This window comes from Pseudorasbora parva, chromosome 14, assembly GCF_024679245.1.
Source record: "Pseudorasbora parva isolate DD20220531a chromosome 14, ASM2467924v1, whole genome shotgun sequence".
NCBI lineage: Eukaryota > Metazoa > Chordata > Actinopteri > Cypriniformes > Gobionidae > Pseudorasbora > Pseudorasbora parva.
The window spans coordinates 16,368,370-16,378,322 of record NC_090185.1 but is presented as its reverse complement, the minus strand read 5'-3'; the positions used below and the strand labels follow the sequence as shown (position 1 = coordinate 16,378,322).

Genomic DNA, 9,953 nt, shown 5'->3' with positions numbered 1-9,953 from the left:
ATGACGGACAGATGATCAACAGTAACGTAATCATACACGTCATCAAAGGGGCTTGGATTATATTTGTTTGAATCCTAAACGGAGAGCTTGTTTGTATATGCATTCACCATCACAATTTCTCTCAGAAATGATGATCATGTTGGGTAAGTACTCTGTGTATCATTAAATTATTTTACAACTCTGGCAAAGATCGTGTATTCCAGCCTGATTTCAGCGCGCGTGCAGACAGGGCTGCCAAGTTTTTACAACAAAACGCGGCAACTACTAGGGGGGGTTCTCCGGTGAAAAAATGGCATTTGGGGGGTAAAATGTGTGTTATTGTGGCAAGGTTGCCTGCTAAAATTCGCACTCCAGGGTCTATATATCACATAATAGTCGCTTCAACCCGCAGACATAGAAAAGAACCCGCGGAAAAAACGCGGACTTGGCATCACAGTGCAGTTGAGCTCTGTTGACATTTGACAAGTAACGTTATGCGTCCCTTCGTTGCTCTGATTGGTTGTAGGTCTGTCCAATTGATGTCTTTCCTAGTTCGGTTGAAACACGCCCCATAATCACAGCCCACTGGAGCAGTTTCAGACTCATATTCTGACTAGAATTGAGTATGACCACGTCAGGCTACAATATTACTATAGAAGAGTCAAGTTTTAAATAGGAAAATATTGAAAGTCTTTGGTCATCAGTTTTTAGTGTGATGTTAATGGTCTAATCCAATTCAATGATGTATGCTAAGCTATGCTAAAAGTGCTACCGCCAGATACAAAGATCGGCTGAATGGATTCAAAAACGGGACAAATCAACTGTTTAACTCTAAACAGTTTAAGGGACTTGGAAAATCAGCCTATTTTCCCCCCAAAAAATGGAGTGCTCCTTTAAACTATGATTAATCAGTGTTTTAGAAAAAAAAAATATTCTTGTTTTTATTGTTGACTAATGCAGTTAACATTAAGATTGCAGAAGATAATGAACTGCCAGATTCAGTTCAAACATAGCACTTTGTGTGTGAAGCAAAAATGTAATGTTTTTATATTCTCACCCCAATCTAATGAGGTGACCAAGAATCCACAACTAGAAAAAAAACAAGGACTCACTCTAAGACTAACACACGACTTTCTGACAGCTGAAACGTCTGAAAAACACAGAGTGCTGCGTTAACCACAGCCTAAAACTCACAACTCTGCTACAACTTAGAAAAGTGTTATGAACAGTGAGAGTGTAAAAAAAAGTTTACCCCCCCCCCCAACTTAAACTTGTTTGTTAGTTTGTTTGTGTGTGTACCGTACATAGTACATTTGTACTGTCGTTTTAAGTTTTAAGAGCTGTACTGCTATTATACACCAGGGAAGTTGGTAGTCAGCGAAGTGTGACCAGCAGCTAGCTTAAGGAAAACAAACTCTTCATATGGGGTTAGTTTTCACCACGGTAACCACCAGCATTTGAGTTCAGCTTATCTTTACCAAATCCTGCACAAGTGCACTCATTACTGTGAGAATGCTGCAGCTATCACGTCATCAAATGCACACACAAAAGACATTGGTTTTCCTAGTTTGAATTTTAACGTCCCTTGTCAACATGTTTTGATCGTATCATGTCCAAATAGAAGGGCCCCGTATGGGTGTTCATGTAAAGGCCATGTGCCTGTGCTGGATGTCAGTCTGAAGAGGAAGTTGTAGCAGTGTTGTGAGTTTTAGGCTGTGGTTAACGCAGCACTCTGCTCTTTTCAGACGTTTCAGCTGGCAGAAAGTCGTGCATTTGTCTCAGACTCCTCGTTTTTCTAGTTGCGGATGGTTGTTTATCTCATTGGATTGGGGTGAGTACATAAAAACGTTAGATTTTTGCTTCACACACAAAGTGTTAAGTTTGAACCGAATCTGTGCCTGGCTATTCATTATCTTCTGCAGGTTCCAGATAAGCTGAGATGCTATCGTGCAACCTTTAATGCGTTTAACCTCGAGTTTTGAATGAAGTTTGTATATCTTGACCTTATAAAAACCCAACATTAACTCGACTTGATGGAATTCACTGGTGCTTTCGGCCATTATTGCTTCACCAGTTTTGTTTAAGGAACTGTCTAAGCAGAAATGCTGTGGTATAGGGCAGGATCAGTGTGGTGCAACTGCATGACAAAGTGTAGAAAATCACACATCTGACGTTGTGTCTTTTTGTCTTGAAATGAAGGTTATTTTTCAAGAGTTACCATCATGACGCTTGCTTGTGCTCTTTGGTGCATCACGGATGGCGTTTGCCACTTTCTTGTACAGCAGAGTTGTAGATTTCATTTTTGTACATTTTGCAAAAAATGTACCATGGTATACTGTTTTTTTGGGGTGTGTGTTTTGTGACCTTATCAGATGGCAAAACTATAGTACTTTGAAATATATTTACCAAGATTTTATATGGTAATTCCAGTAGTAGTAGTACAATAGTATTTTCATTTGTTTATGATAAAACTATATTGATGAATATAGCATTTTTACAATATTGTGACGTACACGTTGGCCCCAGAAGTATTTGGACATTTAACACTTATAATCTGAGATTTTTCAGAGCAAAACAATATTTTCAAAAGAAAAAATTATATTGGGAAGGACTTTATTCACCAGAGGCCTGTTGCATAAAGCTAGCTGAACAAACTCTGAGTTTCAGAGTAGGTTTGGAGTAAGATAAATCCAACCTGGTTTAGATCAAGTTCAACCGTTTCTCAAAGCTTGGTGTAAACTTTCTCTGTCAACTCAGGATTAATCCAGTTTGAGATTAACTCTCAAGCGTGTGCACCTGAAAGTGTTACACGTGCGACAAACACCCAATAAAAGTGTCCGTTTGATTCACTTCTCTTCTAAAGATTAACAGATCGTTTGGAAAATTATCATGAAATTAAATGTGTTTACAAATAAACACTTTAGTTCGAGAAGGCAGATGAAAGAATAGCTGACTAATAATACCTAATAATTAGTATAATGCCTAATAATTAGGTTCACAAAGAGTTCGATAAATACATGTTGTTTAAAAGAATTATGATTGGATGTTTTATATTTCTATTAATATGAGGTAATTAAAAGTAATTATAATTCGTATAATATAAATATAATAAATAATTAGAGCCAAAGGATAAGCAAATTTGTCTCTAATGGTTTTTTCACTGTAAACTGCAAATTTGGAACAGGGGGTGTGGCTTTATTGTGTCTTTACTTGCAGCTGATTGGTCCAGTTTGGGTTTGCAATCTCTAACCCAGAATAAAACCTGCTCCAGACAGAGCAGGTTAGCCGTGTAGTGTAAGTTACCATGAACACCGCTAAAAACCAATCCACCTTCTTGAGCCCAAAAAAACGAGTTTGTTCAAACTAACCTTGAACTAAGCTGGGTAGCAACTGAAACCATCTTTGTGCAACACGCCACAGGAATTTATTGGATGGTGAAAAGTATCTCTATATGGCAGGATATTGAAGGGGAGGAGCCTGAAAAGAAGTGGTTTTGATAATGTCAAAAACTATAAATATGAGTAAAGTGTGACTTAAGTGTCTGTGAAGGGACTGTGGTGTTTGCCACCTGATACCATCACTGTAATCATTGTGCAAACTACCATTAATATTAGACACAATTCCCTCCCGTTGAGATCCAGTGGTTCTTCCTTTCTCTCTTTCATCCCTCCCACTCTCTCGCTGTGAGCCCCCGCCGCCGTGCCTCTTGACTTTAAATCATATGTTAGTTAATCCCTGGCTGTTCCCTCCTCTGATCCGGCTGTGGGACTCTATAGTTTTCCTAATATCTCGCTCACTAACTCCTCTGGGAGAGACCCGCGCCGTCCACATGGCAGATCCACCTCTCCACAATTCCTGGCCGTCATTCTCATGGATGAAGCGATGGTCTTTCAAAAGAGGTAGAGAGGATAACTGTCCTTCTGGATCTTTGGCATCTTTCCTTTATACTTTAATTTGTAATTTCTGACCAAAAAACATGGTAGCTTTTGTTATAATAAATGCATCATGTTTAACCACTCACCATGGTTTATTGTTGTTTGTGTTGGCTTTTTGAAGTGCACAAAATCAGCCATGCGTGTATCTCGAGTTGTGCAGTGGTGTGGTTGCCTGTTCTGCCTTAAACTATAAATAGTTGAGGAGGTGCTGTGTTTGTTTGTGGTTGAGTGTGTCACTGATGTGATGGGACATGTGTTTGCGGTCTGTCAGACCACTGGTGCTCAAAAGGACCGGTCACATTGCAAACGGTATGCGCTCTTGCATGCAGCTTTCTTGATGTGACTCTTTGTTAACACATACAAAACCACACTTCTGACAATCGTGTGGGATTGTCATTACTGTAACTTGAGCTATAATTGGAAATCACTGGACTCCAAAACTCGGATGTACTCTATATTTAAATACTAAACAACATAAAACTTTGAGCCACGCTTGTACAATTGATGCAAGTTTTTTGAATCCACTCTATTTCCTCTCATTTCTCTAATATACTTTAAAGAGAAAACAGCAAAAACAAGCTATTTGCTTTTAGCTATTAGCCATTAGCACATTTGCTCCAAAACATTGAGCTTCTCTATCTATCTGACTGTCTATCTAGACAGACTCAAAAAACAGAAGTAGTCTAGTTCTAACAGAAGTCACACCAATTCAAATGAGTGTACTCAAGCTGCTTTTCATCTATTAATGAAGCTTCAAACATTGTGTGCATTTTCAGAGAAGGCAATTTCATGGAGCTCTGCATTGCTTTACAGATTTGGGGTTGCCCCCGTAATCCTCTTGGAAAAGCTCAAGACTCGCGTAACATAATTCTGCAAATTGCTATTGGCAAACGTTTAGCTTCCTCCAGGGATTCGGCTGCTCAAGTGCATGGCACGGTTCAGCTATTTAGAGCCTTTTTCATTTTATTTAGACCAAAATCGCATCTTAGTGTGTGCACAGACATTGGAGTGTGTGGAAATCTGAAGTTTTCTCCGGTAGACCAGCAGTAACCCTTGTAAAAGATGGGAGGCCTCTTTAAGTATTAATGTTGGAGCATATGGTAAGAAGGGGGCAGCCATAAAAGGATATTTGAACATGACAAGCATCATGGTGCTCTTATAGTTTACATATCACATGTCTGATTCAGATACAAACCACCTCACCGCACTCAGACTCTGTCATTCGTCTAGGGCCGAGATGATTTACGGCAGAAAAGTACTGTAGGCTTCATTCATCCATCGTTTAAGGACAGGCAGTCTGTGAAGGAGAAAGCTTCTGTTTGGACTTTGGAGCCTGGGTTTTGTCATACTCCATATCATTGTCGTTATCAAATCAACAGGTACTCAGATGTTTGGAAAGGTCAGTTCAGCAATGCCCCACTTCTGATGGGCCTTAATTTAGCTTCAAGGTAAGTAAGAGTTGAGGGAACTCTTAAGAGTTGAGGGAAATTGTAGCATTCCTTAAATAATGGCGATCACAAATCTGAGCAAAAGATGATTAATGTTGGGTCTATATTCGAAAATACAGGTTCTTTGGGGTTCTACAGCTTGTAATAAAGCTATTTTGGAGAATAAACCAGTTAATTTTAAAGTTCATACATTCTTCAGATCAGTAAATTGGTTCAGAGTAAAGGAAAAGTCATGGATTTTTTGGGTTCTATGGAAGCATACGTGTTTTGATGGCTTCTTGAAGAACCATAGGTTCTCCTATGACCTCAGGCTGTAAGCAATTATCAAACACATTTTGCCTCTGTAAACTAGTGCTTCCATTTCACATCAGATTAAGATCTTCTGTTTACAGGGAATTGCTTCCAGCTTCTACTAACTCCAGCTGTGTGTTGACGTAATATGCTAGAGTTAATGGAAGCCACTGATAAGTTCTGACAGTAGCTGCTTGAAGTTAGAAGATATTTATTTAGGGTATGCCATCACACTAGCTCTCCAGAACCATTTCTCTATTATTGCTTTGTGACAATCCTCACAAATAAACACAAGAGATATGATGCAATTAGATATCCAGAATGTCACACCACTCCTAATATGTTTTGTCTGGTGCACAGAAAGTGACGGCAACAATATGTTTGATAAGGCACCTCATCAAAAGCAACATGAAGTTCTCTCAGTTGTGGATAATATTCCTAGCAAAATTCATGGTGGAACGGTTTGTGTTTCAGCTTCAGATTGCAAACCATGCACACAAATCAGTGTCCCGGTCTCAGCACCCAGCTCCTCCTCTTCCTTGTCCCCAGCTTCCATCCCAGAAGATGTCTTCTTCAGCAGTTCTCCTGAGGACAAGGTAAGACCCTAAACATAACCTAACCCTTAAACTAGGAAGAATGATTGATTGAAGAGAATGATACATCGGCCCCAAACCCTGTCCTAAACTTAACCACATCATTAGCCAGGATTCCTGGTTTCCAGGAATATTTTCAGGATGTTGACCCAGGAACATATCAAGAAAATCCAGTTCACCAAAAAAAGTCTATATGAATTTTGCACTATATAGAGGACTTCTGAAGTTGCAATAGCTTTGTAAGAGGAACAGACTGAAACTGAAGTTAAGAGAGTAGTGCAATATCTTGAAACATTGATCAATGCCTTGGTTCCTCCATGGGGATTTTCCTTATAACAAGTGTAACGATACTGGAATGTGTCTACTAGTGGACTGTGTGCTTCTTTCATAACACAAGCAGTTCAGCTGATTGCTTCCACTTTCAATCCATTAATGACTTTAGCAGGAGACTCACTTAGACTTCACATTATTACTCATGTAGGGACCTTGCTGTAAGAAAGTCAGCTGTCTATGGTTTTCCTGTTTTCAGAGGAACTTCTTGGTTGAGAGTGACGGGTGCAGCAGCGAGGAGGACCTTTTAGACTTCTGCTCTTCACTGAGAGATTCTGAATATTTCAGAGACCTACAACTTGGATCCTCTGACCTACCAGACGTGCAACTTCCTGTCTTAACTGCACCTGTTTCTGACAGGGCCCTTACCCCTTCGGTACCTCCTGTGCCCACATCAGAGAGTGGATCTCAGCAGGATTCCTATCAACTTGTCCAGACAGACCAGACTGTGAATTTTGCTGGAGGTGAAGCCATGGATCGCTTGGTTGCGATTAAATCTTTAGAGTTCCAGGATTATCCGGAATCTGAGCAGGATGAGGATTTGGACATGGAAAACTTTCCTACATTGGTTAGATCTATGTCCACATCACGTAGACACAGCTGGGAAGTTCCAGTGTCGCCAATTGACCTTGGAAGAAGGTAAGACCCAATGTCTAAATGTCATTTCCAGAGCTAAATGTGATGTTATTTCCTGCAAATGTCTAAGAAGTTTGCTAACTGACAGAGTAACACTGTTGAATGTATGTATGTATTCATGTAAACACTATATGGTTATGTATGTAGATTTAGTCTAGACACCACCGGCATTGACAGTGATGGGGAAAGAGAGGACCAGTGTTTGGACAAAAGTTCCCATTTACCATCTTCCTCCTTCTCCGAAAGCTCAGTGGAAGAAACGGCTGGTGCTGTGGAAAGTGAAGGACCCAAACCAACAGTAACTGTCCCTACTGATATCTGTGTCTTAGTAACAACAGAGCAAGACATTCACATAATACTCTATACTCCTGCTCCTGGAGGGCTACCATTCTGCAGAGTTTAACATCAACCCAAATGAAGCGCACCTGAACTAGCCAATCACGGTGTTCAAGGAGTGTTGGAGAAGGGTAGACAAGACACTGAATTCTGCAGGAAGCTAGTCCTCAAGGAACTAGGTTGGCTACTCTTGCTATAACTCTTATTGATAATGTTTTCACATGGTTTGTTTTCGACTATAACAGCAGCCGCCCTCACCAGTGAGGACAGTGTATTCCAGATCTGAAATTCTTGCAACTGATGAAAAAGTACAAGCTGAAAGAGTCTCCCGCATACTGGAGACTTCTAAGCAGGCTGCCAGAGAGGCCAGAGGTTAGTGAAATGATTCTCCAATTAGGCAGACAACTCCAGTCTGGCAGGTTCAGGTTCTCATGGGCTCTAGCTCTGAAGCGATCAGATAAATCCTATGCTAATTCTGTCAGGAGGTATTTTAGGATCAAAACACAATAATTTACCATTTTAACATCTTCCACAAAACCTTCTTTGTTTGGTAGCTCAGATCAACCATATGGTGCTTTCTGAACCGAGATACTGAAACACTGATCATGTATCTTTTTGAGCTTCCAGGGAACCATATAGAAACTTAAAGGGGGGGGTGAAATGCTGTTTCATGCATACTGAGTTTTTTACACTGTTAAAGACTTGGATTCCCATCCTAAACATAGACAAAGTTTCAAAAACTAATGTTGGACGTTTGATAGAGTATTTCTGTGTCAAAAATACTCTTCCGGTTTCTCACAAGTTTCGGAGAGTTTTTTTCGAGTATGGGTCCGCTTGACGTTAATAGAGCGGAAGGTCCTTGTATGGGCCGTACGGGCTCTTCTCCCGGTAGGGTGTGCGCACGTGTGACTAGAGCGAGAGAGGAAATGCATGCCCATAAACACACTCTCAGGTGCAGATCCAGTCGTCCGTGAACACTTATGTCGTTATAGTCAGCGCCGCGCTCCACTTTATTCCTATGGGCGACTTCAACGCTTCAGCACAGAATTCCGGGAAGGCAGCGCTGCATTTGAACCGATTTGAACGCAGAAATGACGGGAAGCTTCACAACACTGCTACAGTCGCGTCTCAAAGTGGATTTCCACGGTCACTGCTGTCACAGGACTTCACCAAATCATACCAAGTGTGTTTTTGACGGAGCGGTCCCAGCGATAAAGGTTCGGTCCTGCTTTGGAAGCAGCCGGTGAGTAAAACTGCTTCAAATGTCTGTGCTGTTGGTAATCGCCGCGTGAGTAAACATCAGTAAACGACACGATCGCGTGCTTCGTCATTCAAATGCGCTAACGTTACTCCATTGCTGTTCTATGTATAACGTTACACTAGTCTGACCTGTAAAACCATTTTGCTTGCTACTTCTAAGGTTTAGTCGCATACAATAGTCCATAAACCGAATCATGTCCTCATAAACTGTGAGTAAAGACACACAAATGTTGACAGGCCACTAAATACAGTACATACCACAGAGACGGACGTCCTGCTGTTGCAGTTTCTCCTGTTCAATTTATTTCTGCCTCAGATTTGATTCTGGATCATATCTGTATTAGCTGAGATAGCCATGGGTTTCTCCACGCTTGAGGACATCACCGTTTTGTTCGCAATCGTCATTCTTTAGCTCCACCCACTCGATACGCCTCCAGGCGCTCGGTTATTTCCGGAAAGACTCGGTACAGCCTATATTTCTTTTATAAATATAATAAAACTAAAGACTTTTCGAAGATATGAAGGATGCAATACTACTCTATAGGTGCTCAAGATTGACATGAGATTGACTGAAACTGAGTGTTTCACCCCCCCCCCCCCCTTAAGAACCTTATACAACCATATATTTTTTGTAGCTTAGAAAACTGAACCTAAAGTGCTACAAAGAACCATTAAAGAACCTTTATTTTTTTATAGTATACATGTAGTCCTGACTTTGTATTGCTTTGGAATTCCAGAACAACAGGAGTCGGAAGAGGGGCTGCAGTCTATGGAGGGACAAAGTCATGTGTAAGTTTCCACATTTATGTTTTGCTGAAGAGCTCCATAGTTGCTGTCAAAAGAATGTTTTGAGTTGGTGGCTCAGTGGTTAGGACTTTTGCCTCGCAGCAAGAAGGTCCCCGGTTCTAGCCCCAGCTGAGCCAGGAGACCTTGCATGTTTTCCCCATGTGGGCATGGGTTTACTCCGGTTTACCCCACAGTCAAGACATGCAGGTTAGGTGAATTGGAGAGTCAAAATTACCTGTAGAGGTGTGAGTGTGTATGTGTTAGAGCCCTGCGATGGACTGATGATCTATACAGGGTGCTTTCCCCTGCCTCTGGCCTGAGAAACTGTGATAGGCTCCAGCCCTATGACCCTAGAAGGT

The 9,953-nt window shown here is 41.0% G+C and overlaps 1 protein-coding gene across 3 annotated transcripts in view; it reads left to right on the top strand.

Annotated features, from left to right (window-relative positions):
* Positions 1-1,686: 1,686 nt before the first annotated feature.
* The window catches only part of LOC137040213 (rho guanine nucleotide exchange factor 18-like), a 42,318-nt gene continuing 34,051 nt past the window's right edge, over positions 1,687-9,953 (top strand). For 2 of the 3 annotated variants that reach the window (XM_067415665.1, XM_067415664.1), the window contains exons 1-6: positions 3,727-3,878; positions 6,128-6,249; positions 6,776-7,215; positions 7,360-7,510; positions 7,794-7,920; positions 9,546-9,597. In XM_067415665.1, coding sequence (XP_067271766.1) covers positions 3,809-3,878; positions 6,128-6,249; positions 6,776-7,215; positions 7,360-7,510; positions 7,794-7,920; positions 9,546-9,597 — 962 coding nt within the window. In that variant the 5' untranslated portion in view covers positions 3,727-3,808. Of the gene's footprint in view, positions 1,811-3,726; positions 3,879-6,127; positions 6,250-6,775; positions 7,216-7,359; positions 7,511-7,793; positions 7,921-9,545; positions 9,598-9,953 lie in introns of those variants that run through there. The other variant, XM_067415666.1, reaches the window with a different exon arrangement.